This window comes from Chelmon rostratus, chromosome 8 (genome assembly GCF_017976325.1).
Source record: "Chelmon rostratus isolate fCheRos1 chromosome 8, fCheRos1.pri, whole genome shotgun sequence".
Classification (NCBI taxonomy): domain Eukaryota; kingdom Metazoa; phylum Chordata; class Actinopteri; order Chaetodontiformes; family Chaetodontidae; genus Chelmon; species Chelmon rostratus.
Window position 1 is genome coordinate 2,716,686 of NC_055665.1, and position 19,480 is coordinate 2,736,165.

The following is a 19,480-nucleotide window of genomic DNA, read 5'->3' on the forward strand; positions in this document are numbered from 1 at the left end:
TACAAAAAGCCGTCACGCTGCAACCGTTTCCTTCAGTGTGTTCTTTACTTTAGGTCTTAACCTTGCTTTACTCCATACTGGTTGGAATGTGATTATATATTCGTGTTGCTGTACTTGTTAATTTGCTGTGCTCTAATTCATTGCAGACAATGAGCGACCGGCCGTTCATTCAGAAGCTGTTTCGCCCCGTTTCACCTGAAGGCAACGTGCACACACTTGGCGACCTGCTAAAGGAGATGTACCCAGCTGCTTTACCAAACGACGGTACGTCTGCACACAGGCACACACACACACAGACACACACACACCGCATGGCAACGAGGGTCAAAGTGAACGGTATAATCTTCAGTCATTTGTGTTCGTCTCCAACTGTGATCACACAAGAATAAGAGTAACAGGACTAATAACAGGACTCCCACAAGTCTGAGTCTTGTCAAATATGACCAGCACCTCACAGTAAGAAGTACAGTAGCTGCCATGTTTCAGTTTTGTTTTTTTTATCAAATATACGCCTGTCATCTTCCAGAAGCGAGAGGAGAAAGCAAGCACCTCTGCTCTCTATTTTATTTACACATCCACGTGAGGCATGTCAGAGATCCACTCTCTCAGATAAAACACCCCCTGCGGGGGCTTGATGAGGGAAAACAGCGGCCGTTGCCAGAACAAGTGAGCAGAGCTGTGGGAGGAGGAGAGGAGATGAACGGCAGATAGAAAGTGAGGAGACATGAAGAGGAAAGAGAATGAGAGCAAACTGCAGATGTGGTGTAAAGTCAGTGCTCCAACAGGAAGAGGTGAAGACAGCTGAGTCTAAACAGGTAGATGGAGAATGTTTAGTTTCCCCATGAATACAAACAAAAGAAAGTACAATATGTGACCCAGAATGAACAGATCAGAGCCGCACAGATCAGCTGACATTATTCATGCTCTAAAATACAAGTGATAAATCCTTCAGTGTCTGATTAATGCAAGGTAAACATTTCATTCCGTACACAGATTGACTTAAATAGGCTGTGGTGCATAAATATGATATCTCAGGACAAACATCAAGAGCAGCATTTGAAAAGACATTTATTAATTATAAAAAGTAATTCTAACATACAGGATTGGGTGCAAAATTGCCCATATCTCATGAGATGAGACAACAGACAGGCGTAAAATCCTAAAGTAGCACTGTCAATATCAGCAAACTGCAAAATATCGGCAAATTACCATGCACACATGCAGGATACACTATGTATTATCCATGTCAGTCTACCTGTAAACACTGGGCCAAATCTTTTAATATTCATATGGACAGCAGGTTTGGCACATAAGCCCTGTGCAGTCGTGGCAAACAGTTGAGCTGCAGCTGTGACGGAGGTGTGGCGATAATGAAAGAAGAGATGAGAGGAGAGAGAGAGAGGGCGAGCGGCAGTCTAAACACACAGTGTCTGCAGAGGAGGAGAGAGGAAGTAGATAAGGAGACAATAGTGTGTTAGGACAGAGGACCCGCAGGAGACTCACCTGCACGCAGGAGACAGACCCATTAACACCCCCCTCCCTCCTCCTCCTCCTCTGTCTGTCTGTCTACCTTTCTGTCTCACATTCACTCTCATTCACTCACTTTCCTGTAATCTGCCAGCTCCTCTGCAAAAAATCTCTAAAGTTCTTAACTGAGCTTACAAATATCTTAAATGTGTTGTTAGAGGTCTTTATTTTGTGATATGTTGCATCTATCAGTCAGAGCAGGATAACCCAGGAAGTGTTAGCTGTGTCCCCATTTCCGTACAACACACTGAAATTATGGAGTTTGAACTGTACGCCAAAATGCACATCACTGTGTCGTTGTAACGACAGATGGTGCTCACCAAACTGTGACTTGAAATGTCGAGTAAACTTCACAAAGAGGAAGCAGCATGTTGGTCGCAGTCAGCATTCAATGCATTTACATTCACTTCATAACCAGGGTACTCAATTTGGCTGAATATTGGAGTTTTTGGACATCTCTTCTTCAGCAGCGTTTAAATGACTGTAATTCACCATAAACAGGCCCTCCTTGCATGTTGAAACATAGAAATTTAAATGCTGTTGAAACAGTAGTTATTAGTAACCCAGATGTCTAAAATAGTAAGTAATTAAAGCTTTATCTAGATGTACTTCGTATGACACGCAGTTACAAAGTGCTTCACACACACAAAAAGATAAAAATACAATGTAATACAATGTAAAACACAACACAATGAGAGACGAACCAGACAAAAAGGGAATTAAAAATTAAACAAAACAAATCCCAGACTCTCATAATATTCATACTCATACTATTAAATCCTACAATAGGACATTTATAAATATACTACAAACTTACATTAATGTATTTGTACCTGCTAGTCAACACAAACCAAAGCTGACTGGGATGAATTACAGTTTGTAATCCATCTGTTTTATTGAACACAGCCGCAGAGAAAGATGCATTGTTTTTAGTTTATAAATCTTCAATGATTACTTGATTATTGATGATTAATGTGAATTAATTAGTCCTGGTTCCAGTTGTGGTTCCAGGTGGATAAAATGCTCGGATCCACTGAGCATCCACAGAGCAGGATTCTCGTTCTTAGCCTGCCAACCGTTGCTCTCGCTTCAAATTAAACTCACGGGTGGCGGATCACGCCAGCTGGGACTAAATAAAGTTATTGCAGGTGATTTGCCAAACAGCCCAAACGAATGTTGGCTCTTCTCTGGGTTATGTGCTCTCTGCTAGTGAGTGTAAGTGCCTGCCAGAGATCATTAGCCACAGAAAGGAAGCAGCGCTCCATTTGTTGTATCTGTATTTATAGTTTAACAAGGCCGAATGCATTGAGTTAATGCTGTTGTAGTGATATTCATAGGCAAGGCTTTCAGTGTAAAGAAAAAAAAAGTCTTTCTTCCACCAAGAAATCTCTGAATCCATCCGTTGTAGAAGTCTCTGTCATGGTTGTACAGCCTTGAGCTGGAACATTTGCAGCCTGCCAAGTACATCTCTTTGTTTTTGGCATCAGGCAGCATGAATTACAGGCATCAGACATCTCTGAACAATAACAGCTGCAAAGTACAAGGATGTTATTTAAGGATTTGTTTTTCTTTCTCGTGGACAGTTTTTCTGACACTAATCCACTCCAACCCAGTTGTTTTAGATTAATCTCATTTACATTGTAGTTTTTGCCAAATTCGAAGGTTTGCTTGAAATTAGTGAGACAGTCAGATTTCTCTCTCTCTCTCTACCGAACACTCTCTTCCTCTTTTCCTGCTCCTTTCTTTCTCTGTAGCTTCCCTGATCTGAGACTCTGCTTCCTCTTTGATCCTTTATCGCTCTCTCAGGTGTAGTCTTCAACATCTTCCCCGTCTGCCGTGGACGTCTTTCATGTCTTTGACGTTAAATCTCTGCTTTTCTCTGCTCTCCTCCCTCCCAGAGGAGTCTGCCAGCCTGCCCGGCTGATCAAGGTGAAAGTGGCCCTTTTGTCTCCCGTCGTTTGTTTGGTTTCCACCTCTTCCTCGGCTGGTAGATGAGTCGAGTGATAGCTGGAGATTATGGCGGCGTGTTTGGATTAGAGAGGCCGGGACGTGTGTTCAGCGGCTGGGCGGGGCGGTGGTGTTTGGGGGGGGGGTTTGCTGGTAGTATTGTTTGAGAGTTCAGAGGACTTTTTTTTTTTTTTTTTTTCTGCCGGGACCCCGACATAGAACAAAAAGAAAATCTGGGGTGCTCCACTTTACTCTGTGATCTTTCAAACATCAAATAACATACGATCCTTCGCTGTGTTATGTCTGAGAGAGGATCGGCACTGACCCCCGCGGGACCCAGAAACCAGTCGCAGCAAACAAATGGCGGTGGCTTGAATTAAGAGGACAAAGGAAGGGGAATCCCAAGTCATTCTCAAGCAATGGCCAAGAAGTCTGTGTTGCCGTGAGGCTGTTGTTCCCCCCACGCTGCGGCAAAGAAACCTAAAACAACGTGTCACTGTAACCGGCGGTCAGCCGTGACGTGGGTCGAGCTGTCTGTGCGTTCTGTTTTCTGGAGCAGGTGTGTTGTTGAGCAAGGCGTCTGGCAGGAATTTGACTTCGGTCTGCTGTGAAAATCACAGCCTGAGTGGTGATGCTGCCCACGTACCACACATGTGTTGACAGACAATTCTCGTAAGGAACTTTTTTTTTTTTTTTCTTTTCAGGTTTTATCGGAGGCGAACCCAATTATGAAAAACCCCCGCATTGATCACTGCCTGTGAATAATCAGAGGAAACCCCCCACCCCATCTTAACCCCCTCCCCCGCAGCCCCACCCCTACCCCTCTCTCTTCTTTGAGTGACAAATCCACACGATACTCTACGCATCCAACCCCAACCCCTTCGCTCCTCCTCCCACGGCCCCCCCGGTTCATTCACATCTGTGGCGCAGCCCACTCACTGTTGGCAGGCTCCTCCATGCAGGCTGCATCAGGAGCCAGTGCAGTTTGTGCTGATCAGACGGGTCGGCTCACCTCAGAGGCTGGAGGTGTGTGGTTCAGCGGCTGTTTTGATACAGCAGATAGTGGGTAACGGGTCATATGCGCAGGCGTGTGAGATGTGCACCAGACAGGGGAATTCAGAATGACTAGAAAGCCTAGAAGCTAGATGTCTCGCTCGAAGGTTGATTGAAATGTGGTCAGGAGAGATCTTTCTAATTATATCCAACTTTACTGGAAAAGGCTGCAAAGCCGGTGAACGCTTTTCTTAGAATTCAGGGATATGTTTGGGGAAATAGTTTGGCTTTCTTCCACATTTTGAAATCAGTGGAAAGTTTGGAAAACATGTTGATATCCTGATGTGTTTGGATCAGTGATACTGATTTTTTTTTTTATAGTATTGGCAGGATCAGTGATGGTGATAGTTGTATTTTACAGTACTGTAAATATTAGTAAATGTCTAGTCATGGGTCTAATTGTAGCCTCAGATAACAAGCATTTAAAAGGTCAAATCAGTTTTACTACTGATTACTAACTACTACTAACAAGTTTGTCTCAGAGGACTTTATACTGCGTTCATAACACAACACTCTGTCAGACCAGCTAATGAAAAAACTCCACAAAAAGTAACGAGGTGGCACAAGATGTCAAACCTTTTGGTGCTGACTGAAATGTACCTGCAGCACCAACTGTCAGAAACTAACAAGTAGTTATTCTTTGATCAAGAAATTGCCGATTTTAGACTATTTTGATTTAAAGCTCTTGTCTGGCTGCTTGTGAAGACCACAGTGTGAGAACCTGCTCTTCAGAAGTGACAGAACAGAAACACAATATTAAGTAAATCAAAGTGAACAGTAGTATCAAGTTCATCAAATGTAATAACTGTCAGTATTATGTGTAATAAGTTTCAGACAAAGTGTAAAAGCCGAACTGTGTTTTCAGTTGTTCGGCATCACACACATTCTGAGAAATTTCACAAGTTGTCTGCCCACTGGTTCTTAAAATACACTGCAGGATTAGAGAATAATGGTGCAGCGCTGCCTTTAGCTTCCTGTCACACATCAAGTTTGAGCTGATGAGGCTGACTCTTGTGCACTGACCATCAGCACTGATCGTGGGTTTTTCTGTACAGCTGGACTGTATCTCTGCAGAGAGACAGAGTCTCAACTCTCACGGAAAAGTATTTCCTGTGTTTGTTTGTTTTTTATAGTGTTCAGTAGTATTTTGTTTAATATCTGTGGAAAGAGGAGGTACACTGTGGAGAGCTGTGGACAGCTTTCTGCAGGATTTGCACAGCTGCTCCTCTTCCCAAAACTCGATGCGGCTTCCAGGGAGTTTTAACATTAGAGCGATGGAGACGTGCAAAATGTTGCTGCATGCATGTGAGCTGCAGATTGAAATGCATGCAAGTATCACGGTAGAAGAGGTTGATGGAAATGGCAAAAGTCAGAGGCAGAAGTTTTTACGCTCTGTTGAACTGCCTTTGCTTTTTTCAGAGAAGTGTTGATACGCTTGATTGGAGACGGAAAAACCTTTTCCAAATAAGTTTCCTTTGCAGCAAGCATTTGTTTGATATGACTGGTGAGCTGTTTCCACTGTCAAAAAGTTCCTGGAGACGCCTCTAAATTTGTCTCTCGCAGACGGCTGTGGCATCTTCGTCTTTGTCTTCTACTCTCTCTTTCTTCATCATTTATTGGTGGTCGGCAGACCACTGGTATTGTTCCCACTTTGCGACCTCTACTTCTTCTATTCTCTTTTTTCAGCCATGCGTAATGTAGCCTATCCTGCCAATGAAGCGTCCCTGAGCCCGTGTAGTGATATCCTTTATGTAATCATGTGTTGACAAACTGGTGAACCTCGCTCCAGCCTCATTGTCTTTGGACTTGATGTCAGAAAGAATGATCAAAGATCACATTCTGTGTTATTTATGTTTGACACAGCGTCTCAATCTTTTTGGAAGTGCATTGCATTTTATGACATTGTTAAATGTTGTGTAAGTGAAAGTTGCCCATTGGAAAAGTTTCAGTGAGAACAAATCACAACGGCTCCAGCTGACGAGCCCAGACAGGGAGCCGGTTTAATACAGAGTCAAGTGGAAATGTACTTTTTCTCAACCACAGTCAAATTATCAATCACTTGCCTGCATTGCAAAGTAGCAGCCACAGTTTGAACAAAAATGGGCTAATTTTTCCACTGACACACACACACACACACACACACACACACTCGCACACACCCTGTGGTTGAGTAGTGCAAGACCGCCGGCCAAGACGACATGTTTTGTCAGCCAAGCGAGGCCAACCACTATTTAGAAAGACCGCAACGCTGCACTCTCCTCGCTGTCAAAGACACAGTCTGACTGCACGACTGGCTTCTGGTCAGACTGACTGACTCAATCAGTGACTGACTGACTGACTCGATCAATTTCTGACTGACTGGTGGACAGAAATGACGAGTGGTTACTGACTGAACGACGGGCTGGAGGGGTGGGGTCCGACCTGCATGCAGCATTACGAGAGATTCATGATTAATGTGCTGATAATTTATTTTTATAAATCAATTAGTCAACAAAATGTAAAAAAAAAAAAAAAGTGACATGCACGCCATCTGCCAGAGGCCAAGGTGATGAGTTCAGATTGATTGTTTTGTCCATCCAACAGCCCAAAACCCAAAGATATTCAACTACAATCATAAAAAACAAAGGAAAGAAACAAATCCTCAGTTTTGAGAGGCTGACCAGCAAATATTAAGCATTTTTGCTTTGTAAAGAAGACAAAATCATTCGTTAAAGTTGTTGTCATCACTCAGTTGATCAACTAATTGATAAAACGATCTGTTATTTCTGTTGAGTGGCACAAAAAGCAAATACACGCCAGCAGTTTCATTAAAAGAACTCATGCTGTCATTAATTCTGTTTCCACCTAACTGTCAAGCAAAAGTCAAGAAAACACACAAGAAAATAACTTTTCCATCAACTGAATGAAAGTTTGGACACAAATAAAACAGATCATGTGATCATTTATTAATCCTTTTTGACATGAACTCAACTGAAAACAGCACAAAGTCAATATATTTAATGTCTGAGCTCATCAGCGTCATTGATTTTTGTAAATATCTGCTGATTCTGAATCTGATGCAGCAACACGTTTGTGACAGGAGCAATAAAAGACTGGGAAAGATGTGGAACGCTCCAAAAGCACCTGTTTGGATCATTCCACAGGTAAACAGGTTGATTGGTAACAGGTGATAGCATCATGATTGAAAGGCTCAGTGGTTCACAGCGAGGATGGAGCGAGGGTCAACACTTTGTGAACACATGATTGGATGAAGAAGATTAATACATGAGCTCAAGGACACGTATACATCAATAATTTGATCTAAACTCAGTGCTGGAAATATTGTTGAAACAATCGTTTTTTTCTGGTGATAGTTCATAATCAGAGTTTTTCACGTGGAGGTCAAAGGTCACAGTATCACAGTATTAAACAGTGTGGTGTAGATTCATAAAATCATCCTGAACATCTGTGGTTCCTCTTTTTTTCCTTTAATTTTATATCATGATTAAGGTTTTTGTCGAAGGCCCTGAGCCTGCTGAAAAAATGAAGTCATTGACAAATGTCAAAACACAAGTGCTCACAACTGAGCCTTTATTTACATAAATGCACGAAAAAACTGTTTCCAATACGAGATAGCTCAGGCTGATCTGGAAATAACAGGATAGAAACAAATTAAGGATTTATGGCTTTAAACAATAGACCGATCATTTAACACACATCAGTCATTTGATCCTTGTAAACATTATAACAGAGACATTTGCCCGAAGCTGATCTCTCCCACATATCGACATTGTTTTGTTGTGTGCGTGTTAACACTCTGTGTTTGTTGGCCTCAAGTGCAGTCGGCCCTGCTGTTAATGGTCAACACTGTGACGCTTTAATGGATCCCAGAAATGAGCACTAGTCAAACTGGGAAAACACGACTTTAAATGTCTGTTTCTGTACAACATTCCTGGCTATCTGTCACATGAGAAACCTGCTGATGGCTCAGAGGAAATCAAACCCTCAACCTGCACTGTAATCTCCGGGGGTAAAATAAGAGGCTGCTGTCCTGATGTTGTAATATGCTTTTATTAGACCGCTGACAGCAGTGAATCGTCAGATACGTGTGCCACCAAGATCTACAGGTGGACACAAAGCAGGGACACTGTGGCCTCCAGGGGGCACAGTCTGGATATCATCCAATCAGTAATTACCGCGTGAGTTTCACAGGTTTATATGTCCTCCTATTCTAGCTCTCTAATTGGTCGTTACCTCCGTCCATCAAAGCAGATCTACCAAAAATCAACAAGATGTTAGAGAACACAGAATGTAAGAGCTGCAGCAGCGCAAGGTTCAATAAACACTGACAGAGTGCACACACTTTTAAATTGTGTGTGTGCGTGCGTGTGTGTGTGTTGGGGGGCAATCTGTTTTGTTCTGTCGAATCTGCTTTTATGTCTCTATTTATTTCTCCTATATATTGTGCCTCTGCCTTGCTCTACGAATTTATTAGTAAATTTTCTTTTATGTATTATTCCATCAGCCTGCCCAGGGACTACAGGTGGAAATTAGCAAGTTGCTATAACCTGGCACAATGCATATTCTGTTGTTGTACAGGATTAATGTCTTATTGTGCGCTGTCCCTGTTGAAATAAATAAATTACATTACATTAGGGAGGTTGGAGACATTGAGTCCGAATGGACCATGTTCTCCACCTCCATTGTTGACGCAGCTGTTCGGAGCTGTGGCCGTAAGGTTTCTGGCGCCTGTCGTGGCGGCAATCCCCGAACCCGGTGGTGGACACCGGAAGTAAGGGATGCCGTCAAGCTGAAGAAGGAGTCCTATCGAGCCTGGTTGGTTCGTGGGACTCCTGAGGTAGCTGACAGGTACCGGCAGGCCAAGCGTGCTGCAGCCCGGGCAGTTGTGGAAGCAAAAACTCGGGTATGGGAAAAGTTCGGGGAGGCCATGGAGGAGGATTATCGGTCGGCCTCAAGGATATTCTGGCAAACCGTCCGGCGCCTCAGAAGGGGGAAGCAGTACCCTGCCAACACCGTTTACAGTGGAGGTGGGGAGCTGCTGACTTCGACTGGGGATATTGTCGGGCGGTGGAAAGAATACTTTGAGGATCTCCTCAATCCCATTGCCACGCCTTCCGTAGAGGGAGCAGGGGCTGGGGACCCAGAGGGTGGCTCATCCATTACTCAGGCTGAGGTCACCGAGGTAGTTGGGAAGCTCCTCGGTGGCAAGGCACCGGGGGTGGATGAGATCCGCCCTGAGTACCTCAAGTCTCTGGATGTTGTGGGGCTGTCTTGGTTGACACGCCTCTGCAACATCGCGTGGCAGTTGGGGACAGTGCCCCTGGACTGGCAGACCGGGGTGGTGGTCCCCCTATTTAAGAAGGGGGACCGGAGGGTGTGCTCCAACTATAGGGTGATCACACTCCTCAGCCTCCCTGGTAAAGTCTATTCCAGGGTACTGGAGAGGAGAATTCGGCCGATAGTCGAACCTCGGATTCAGGAGGAACAATGCGGTTTTCGTCCTGGTCGTGGAACACTGGACCAGCTCTATACCCTCCGCAGGGTGCTCGAGGGTTCATGGGAGTTTGCCCAACCAGTCCACATGTGTTTTGTGGATTTGGAGAAGGCATTCGACCGTGTCCCTCGTGGCATTCTGTGGGGGGTGCTTCGGGAGTATGGAGTCCGGGGCCCTCTACTACGGGCCGTCCGGTCTCTGTATGACCGGAGCAGGAGCTTGGTTCGCATTGCCGGCAGTAAGTCAGACCTGTTCCCAGTGCATGTTGGACTCCGGCAGGGCTGCCCTCTGTCACCGGTTCTGTTCATTATTTTTATGGACAGAATTTCTAGGCGCAGCCGAGGGCCGGAGGGAGTCTGGTTTGGGGACCACAGGATTTCATCTCTGCTTTTTGCGGATGATGTTGTCCTGTTGGCCTCTTCGAACCAGGACCTCCAGCATGTGTTGGGGCGGTTTGCAGCCGAGTGCGAAGCGGCTGGGATGAGAATCAGCACCTCCAAGTCCGAGGCCATGGTTCTCGACCGGAAAAGGGTGGCTTGTGATCTTGAGAGATCCTGCCTCAAGTGGAGGAGTTTAAGTATCTTGGGGTCTTGTTCACGAGTGAGGGAAGGATGGAACGTGAGATTGACAGGCGGATCGGTGCGGCAGCTGCAGTAATGCGGTCGTTGTACCGGTCCGTCGTGGTGAAGAAGGAGCTGAGCCGAAAGGCAAAGCTCTCTATTTACCAGTCAATCTACGTTCCTACCCTCACCTACAGTCATGAACTTTGGGTCATGACCGAAAGAACAAGATCTCGGATACAAGCGGCTGAAATGAGTTTCCTCCGCAGGGTGGCGGGGCGCTCCCTTAGAGATAGGGTGAGGAGCTCTGTCACTCGGGAGGAGCTCAGAGTAGAGCCGCTGCTCCTCCACGTCGAGAGGAGCCAGCTGAGGTGGCTCGGGCATCTTTACCGGATGCCTCCTGGACGCCTTCCTGGGAGGGTGTTCCGGGCATGTCACACCGGGAAGAGGCCCTGGGGAAGACCCAGGACACGCTGGAGGGACTATGTCACTCGGCTGGCCTGGGAACGCCTGGGGGTCCTCCCGGAAGAGCTGGAGGACGTGTCTGGGGAGAGGGAGGTCTGGGCATCCCTGCTTAGACTGCTGCCCCCGCGACCCGGAAGACAATGGATGGATGGATGGACATTACATTACAGACTGAAAAATATGCTAACGATGGTGCGCTCATTAAAACCACCACGAAATGCTTGATTATTATTATATTTTATATTTTTATAATAACAAATATAATTAGCCAAACGATAAAGCCCATTTTATGTCAGACATTTTAAAATAGGCAGCAGGATTCTCTGTCTCATAAGTGCTGAAACTGATCATTGGATTTATTGGCAGTTCACTGTGGTCATTAATGAAAGGGGGAGTCCACTCATTTAGTATTTCATTTCCGTTACTCAGGGTGGGTCAAGCTCCAAGAATACTGGGTCCTATATTGTGTGTGTTTTATAAGACTTCATAAGACCCTCCCTTGCTGGTAAATACCCACGTCTTTAAAACGCCATGCTTGGCTTTAGGTTAAGTCTCCACACCCAGGCAGAAATAACCTTCATGACAAACCAGTAAACTGAACTCGATGTCGATTGGTGGAAACATGTACAATGCTGGAAATCTTGCAGATCAGTTTAAAATGCAGAATGCATCTTGAAGTGAAAGACTAATTCTGGACTCTGTAGCACCTCCCAGAGTTCAGGGTCTTTGGACATGGTTTGATGGAAGTTAGATTCTTTAACATTACTGGAAATGGCGAGAGTCTATTTCCTTCTTAGATAACACCAAAGTACCATCTGTGTGCCATGTGCTTGTGAAAAAAGCTTTTCAGTGTCAAACTTGCGCCTTTTAACAGCCATTAACAGCGTGTTCATTGCAGGAATTCGCACTGACGGCGACCAAAATACGGTAAAGCATGCCGAGTCACAAGCCAGACTGACCTCATCTGCCACAGCGTTTCTTTCTCCCTGCACTCCGCTCAAGCATCTCCACGTTCTGAGTGTGTGTGGGTATGAGAGTGAGACTGTATGTGTGTGTTCAGGTGCAGGTGGCCAATGCAATGACCTACAGTAGTCTGTATTTGAGTGGATTGCGAGTGTGTGTGGGTGTGTGTGTGTCAGGGGCGTGGCCCTTTGTGAATTTCCCATTTCTCATAGCGAGACTGTAAGAATGCACGTACTCCGCCTTCATCTCGCCTGTAAGCAGCCATAACCAGGGCTAAAGGTTAAAGATGGGTAAGAAACACCACCCAGAAATGGGTTTGTGTGTGTGTGAACCAGAGAAAGTGTGTTCTCACTATTGCTATCAAATACGCAGAATAACACCTTTTACTTTCGGTGCTTCTGAGCTGAAATGAATTTTCTTAAGGGTTCGCTCGATTTGCCTGTCGTAACTTCAGTGTGGATTTCATCATCTGTTTTTACTTTTTAAAGCAGTTCCACAGTCATCTTCTGACCATAAATAAGCCAAAGCCTGTTTAAAAAATGCTGTAATAACACTGTTTTACTAAGTAATAAAATAACATTTATAAAATGAATAAAACAAAACAGCAAAAACGATTAGAAATGATTCTGATTAAGGCAAATCCTTTTCAGCTTTTACCAACTTTTCCAGGTTAATACTAATAATATATTAATATTTTTAATGAGCTACAATTCTGCAGTGTTTTTTTGATAAACAGAGGACACAGTTTAGAGAAAACAAGGTCTGAATCTATTTCTATTCATGGATGATGACGTGTTGCTGATTATACAGATGCCGATTTTCTATAATTTATTATAGTTATTTTTTAAAAAATAAAATGTATTATTTGTATATGAAATGATAAATGAAAAGATTTGTACTGGTCACACTGAATTTCGCATTATTATTATTATTATTATTATTTTGTTTACTGATTCGGTTTCTTCACATTTAAATTAATTGTCCAAAAATTCACAAACTTTGTTTAAAATATAGAAACAGTGACATTAATTACTACTGATTATTATCAGTGACTCACTTCCCTACACTTCAGCTAATGACTTTATGTAGTTTTTTTATTAGAGTCTGACCTGCTGGCTCTGATCTTGGCCGGTTCTGTTTAGTTATGAATTGACAACATACACAAACATTTCTTAAATGGAGAATTCAACTGTATGTTCCTAATAAAACACTGACTGCAGCAGGATACAGGACCTTTTCTCACTCTCACTCTAATAAATCTCAAAATGAAGTGCTCCAGATCTTTGTAGTACAAATATAATCCAACTGAAAATGAACATGTTTTACTTTTCCAACAGATCTATATAACAGTACACCCTCACGTAACATCCCCGATATCCCAGAATCGAATAAATAAGACACTGTTGATTGGTGCATCGTTTTTTCCCAGAACTGTCGTTGCATTCATCATTTCCTTCTGTCGCACTACATGTACCACTGTGACTCTTCTTTCCTGCTCCTTCAGCTGCTTCTCAGCTCCCAGCAATGCAGTTCAGCTCTGAGCCGTCACACCACCCTTTCTTCAGAATCTGCACTTAACAGCCTCTAACTCCACACAGATTTATCTGAGATGCTGTCGTAAGGCCGCAAAACACATGAAAGTAACTGGACTTCCTTCAGTCAGGAGGAAATCACATCAGTACGGTGATATCTTGAATTTTGGCTCTTTCTTCTCTTTTTTTTTTTTTTAAGCTTGTGGCTCAGTGGTTTTCGTGGAATAAGCCAGCAGTGCAAACAAGTGCTCCACCGTCACTCCTCAGATAAACTCTTTAAACACTTCTTAGCTAAAACAAATTCAGCAGGTTAAATTCATGAGAGATTTTTGTTTTTTTAAATACACTAACAGCCAAGAAAGGTTAATTTAGTCCTGCCAAGCATTGAATAAATTAAAATAATGTTGTTGTTGTTATTATAATTATTCTAATTATTCTAATTATGACCTAGATTTCTCCTCTCTTCTCCTGCATGGCCTGTACCTTCCTCTTATATTTTTTTTAGATTCACCAACAGAAATCGGTGAACTCTCCACCTCATGCTTACACCGCTACAACTTCTGCACTCACCAAACCTGATTCAGATTAGCTGGTAAATAAGACAGTTTCCTTTTTAATCCTCCTGCAAAGACCACGCCGTGCTTCACCTGTTAGCTTCATCTCTGATCTACAGCTCAGCACATTAAAATATCAAAATGCCGAAATGTGAGACATTCTGGTTTGTCTGAATGAAGCAGCCATGAGATGAAAGCTGTCACTCTGCTGTGGCCTTTACCTGACAAAATGTTGTGTGAAATAAATAGTTATATAAATATTAGATAATTATAGTCAAATGATTGGCACGACTGGAAAAATTAGCAATATTTACTTCACATTTTTAAGTTCTAGCCGCCGCCAGCAGAGGCAGCCCATCTGATGTGCACATCTGTAATTTTTCAGATGAAAGCTATTACTGAGCACATTGTTTCCTGGCATTAGTTTCTTGCATGTTGCCGTTTCCCAGCCAGTAAACAGGTGTAGGGTGGAGTCGCTTCTCAGACCGTCAGTTAGCGCTCTGTCTTAACCGTCCTCCTGATATTACGTGGAGCTAAAAACGTATGTATCAGTGGGTTAACGAGGACAGTGTGTGTGTGTGTCTGTGTGTGTGTGTGTGTGTGTGTTGGGGGGGGTGATAGACAGGAAGAGGCCTCTTTCTCACGCACATATACAACATCATATAGGACAGTTGTTCGCAATTAGCAAGAAGCTAAAATGTTTCTTCTAAATACTAAAATATATTTCGAAAAAAGATTTTATTTTGATTTAATATCTACAATAATTACTTCAAAATAAATGCAGAATTACTAAATACATTTTAAAGTAAAAGCACAAACTATAATCTGTATCTCCAGCACCAGCCAGCCTGAAGACAGCTAACTGTTTCCACATTAATAAACATGTTAAACGTAGTTTCTGTTTTACAGCTGAGCAAAACATTCGTCAGCTTCCGGCCTGTTCTCTGCAAAAGTGCAAAAATATTTGTCTTGAAACATGAATCAAGACTGATTCATTAAGTTTGACTGACTTCTAGTGAAGTAAAATGTGAATAGATAAAATCACTTCACTTTGTTTAAACAGAACAGGGTGAAGTTCAACCACCTGACCTCACCTGGACATTTTTTTATTTGAAAAAAAAAAGAGCATGAAGGTGGAGATTTTAAGTATTTAGCATAATCTGAACTACAATCAGGAAACTGTAAGTAGGAATTAACATCTAAATCTGAATAATGGAAAATGTTAATAACCTGTGTGCATGCAGGGTGTGAGAACTTAAATCCATCCTCCCAGTTTTTAATGTTAATTTGAGCATGAAATGTTTCTGTATTTAATTCTCAAGAGCACTGAGGGAGCTCTAAATAACATCTGTTCAGCATCTGTTCCACAGCTGAAACAATAAATAAGAAAAAATATAGAAATAACAGATTTAAAAATATACATAAATATAATATCAGGGTGTCTCCAAGTCCTGAAAAAGTCTTAAAATGTGTGAAATGATCTTCATGCAAAGCCTTGGTGCTAATTACAGAGACATTCTGTTCAAATGGCATTTTATTCTGACAAACAGGGCACTTTTATTTTCTAATACATTTTTAATTGGATTAAATTAATTGATCTAATCCAATCGGTTATTTATTATTATTTTATTTTTGGGGCATTTTATTCATTTATTAGCCGGTGATAGAGGAGGGATGGCGAGAAACAAGTGAGGGAGAAGCAACAAATGTCCCCTGCTGCTAGAATTAATGAGATTCCAGCATTTTAGGACCACAAGACCACAAAGTGCTCAAAGTTTGGGGGACCCAGGAAAAAAAAGAATGAAAATCAAAGCAGCACCTGACTCTAAGTCCTCAGTAAGACTGGATCCTACATTTCCCATAATCCAACGATGCAGAGTCCTTTATTTGACTCCTCCTGCCTCGTGTCTTTCTGACTTCACGCCTGTTTGTAACAAAGCCTTTATGTTAAATCAACAGAAGTCCTAAATGCTTTCTGAAGGTCAATAAATCAACATAAATCTGAAAATCACACGAGGCCTGAAGGTGGAGAAGGTGGAGAGAGTGGCTGCTCGTAACGGCTTTGAGCGGTGGGCGGGGTTAGTCACAGGAGGCCATCATCGACTCACACACAGCCTGAAAGTACAAACTGTCAGAGTGAAAGTTGAAAATTCGAGTCCTGTCAACGGCGAACACAAAAACAATTAACTGTCACTCTGCTTGGCTTCATAACTGAAGCCTTCACACTCGCACTTTCTCTCCTCTCTCGCCACCACAGCGGCGGTATTGCTGTCGTGTCTGATGTGGTCTCTCTCACCTCATGCAACCATCACTTTTCCTCTTCTCTCTCCACCATCTTTCTCTTTTTATTTTCTCTTTCTCCTTCTTGTCTCTGACAGTGTCTCCTTTTCTCACTTTCTCCTTCATCTTCCCTCGTTTGTCTTTATATGTTCTCTCCTTGCCTCCTCTTCCTCTTCTTCTTTCCTCCCCTGTGCTGTTTTTGAACTGACTCCTCTCATATGTACCATTCGTTCTTTTACAAGTCTCCATCTCTCTCCTCTTCTTTTCGCTCTTGTTTCCTCCTCTTACTCTCGGGGGTGCATTTCAGAGTCCAGCCAGGGAGTGTGTGTGTGTGTGTGTGTGTGTGTGTGTGTGTGTGTGTGTGTGTGTGTGTGTGTGTGTGTGTTGTGGGGGGGGGGGGGGGGGGGGGGGGCGGGCAGCAGGGAGTTATAGTCCAGGTTGAGTGTTTGTGTGGAGGAGGGGGAGGGCAGGGAGAGAGTTCAGCATCCTGACAGCCTGGTGGACGAAGCTGTCCCGCAGTCTGCTGGTCTTGGCCCGCAGACTCTTCAGTCTCCTCCCTGATGGCAGCAGGCTGAAGAGGCTGTGTGACGGGTGGGTAGGGTCTCTCGCAATGCAGAGGGCTTTGCGAGTGAGGCGGGAGGTGTAGAGGTCGTGGAGGGAGGGGAGAGAAGCACCAACAATCTTCTCGGCTGCTCTCACGATGCGCTGGAGGTTCTTCCTGCAGGACGTGGAGCAGGCTAGCTTCTCAACGTTTCCTCCTCCTGTGTCCTCCTCTTCATATTAATATTTCCCTCCAGTCCTTACTTTTTCTGTCTTTTTGTATTCTTCTGTCCTCAATCCCTTAATCTCTCCCATTTTCTTTTTCTAATTCTTCCAAATAAATTAAAAAGAACTTTTATGCAGTTCTCCTCAAAGTGCTTCAAAATAAAACTTACTACTACGAATACCAAAACAATAATATTACATAAAAATCTAAAAGAATGCACAGAATGAACACATAAAAACCTGCTACAGCACAGGTGAGCTGTTTAAATTAGGAGTCGGCCTTCCAGTTTTAAGAAATGGATTAAAAGATGCTGAATGAATTGTCCCTCTCTCCATCCAGGTGAGCAGAAGCGCTACCAGGTGGTGATCCACGGCATCGAGCCGCTGCTGGAGACGCCTCTGCAGTGGCTCAGCGAACACCTCAGCCACCCTGACAACTTCCTGCACATCTGCGTCATCCCAACTCCCACTGACTGAGGCCACGCCCACCGCTCCTCGCTGTCACCGTGACAACCGGCCGACCAACCAGCCGACCCGCCCGCCGGCTGCGTCACTCTGAAAACGGGAGCGTGTAGTGGTGGAAACTCAGAACTAACAGACCTTTTAACAAGAAGGAGAACAGACTGGATAAAGACGAACAAAGGATGAGGAGGAGGCGTTTAACAAACCTCCTTTTCCGTCTCATTGTCTGTTTATATTTCTACTCCTCCTCCCACTACTACTACTCCTCTTCTCCTCTCAGAAACTTGTTCATAGGACACAAGGATGAAAAAACATTCGGTGAAGAGGTGGCTGAACGAGCAAAGCTTCTTTTTCTACTCTGCTGTCTTGCATCTCCTCCCCCTCCTCCTGCTCCTGCTCTTCTCCTCAGGAGGAAAGGAGGCAAAAGGATTCCTCGTTCTCCCATCCCGCCTTACATCGTCGTCTTTAATCTTTCTCGTCTAGGCCAAGACAAAGACTGTCCCGCGGATGGGGAGACGGGGTTGTTCGGGCTTTGGGAAGCTGCTGAAGTTGCCTTAGTTACCACTTTCATGCATTTTCATCGTCATCCTCGTTGTCCTCCAGAAACGTCTGGACATGCAAAGTTACTCTGAGTTTACATCACAGCCTGCAGACATTGTATCGTCATCTCCAGGAGCTTCTGGTCGTTTGTTCTGGACTGTTTACTGAGGATTTTCTGTTGGTTTGGTTGCTTGCATTAACAAAGTGTGCTGGAAGAGGATGAGCAGCGACAGACGTTTCTCTCTCATGTTGTGTTATTGTCCAAGTGTCAACATCTGGTACATCTGGAATGAAATGAAACTATTTTTTTTTATCTTAATTTCCAGGTTCATACGGTTTGATTCTGTATCTTTGATGGTGACATGCTTCTCTGTGGGTGATGGGATTCTACAACCGTCAAAAACAAAACTAAAAATGAGTCTGCACGTTTTTTTAAACTTGTTCTGTTGTTTTGTGATCTTTGCAGAAGACGGGTGGGGGTCTTCAGCTGTTCACGAGACTGAAGCGTTTGGTTCAGGGGTCATGGAGGAAAAACTCCACACGTGTTTTCAATAGCAGGTGTTGACTTCTCTCCGTCAGTACAACACAGTTTAGCTGCTTTGCTGTCTGTTTTTGTCAGTTTTGGCTCGAGCCTCTTCGTCCGCTGCCAAACTTAATTGAGCATCTGGTTTTGTTTCATTTTAAGAACTTAGCTTCAATAATGAGACAGCAGGCGCGATTAAGTCTGCAGTCTGCTGGGGGCCACAGTTGTCTGAAATGTCCTACATAAGCTTTCAAGCTAATTTTAGCTTGCGGACGGAAAGAAAAGTAGCAGAGCGTGAATGACTTTGAGTGCTAACTTCAGCTGACGGTTGCCCAGGTTGGACGACTTTGCTCTGGATGTTGAAACATCGATCGACCACTGTTTGTTTTTTAAAGCATTGTGTATCAGCATCTTTTTTTTTACATCTGTTCATACTGAAATAAAATGAATTAAAACATTCAGCTGACACTGTTAATCCAGAATGACTCAAATAAAAGTGAGTTGATTCAAATATTTAACGTCACAGAATCAAGTTCTTGTCATTTTGACTTTTTCACCACAGCCAGAGACCCCACCACAGCCAGAGACCCCACAGCCAGAGACCCCACAGCCAGAGACCCCACCACAGCCAGAGACCACGTTCAGAATAGAAACTCAGGTTGTTGTGTTGTCGTGCTACAGTGAAACCTTCTAACACATTTAATAATGAACCTTTTCTTTTTTACGATACCATCTTTAATGCCGTCAGCAGATACCTTCACTTTCCAGCAAGGTGAAGACGAAAATGAAATTGAAAATATCACCTTCCTTAGTTA

General features: G+C 43.6%; 1 protein-coding gene across 2 annotated transcripts in view; it reads left to right on the forward strand.

Moving 5' to 3' along the window:
• Positions 1-19,176, forward strand: part of atg5 (ATG5 autophagy related 5 homolog (S. cerevisiae)) — a 38,293-nt gene extending 19,117 nt beyond the window's left edge. For both annotated transcript variants that reach the window (XM_041942472.1, XM_041942473.1), the window contains exons 7-8: positions 147-264; positions 17,481-19,176. In XM_041942472.1, coding sequence (XP_041798406.1) covers positions 147-264; positions 17,481-17,617 — 255 coding nt within the window. In that variant the 3' untranslated portion in view covers positions 17,618-19,176. The remainder of the gene's footprint in view (positions 1-146; positions 265-17,480) is intronic.
• Positions 19,177-19,480: the final 304 nt, after the last annotated feature.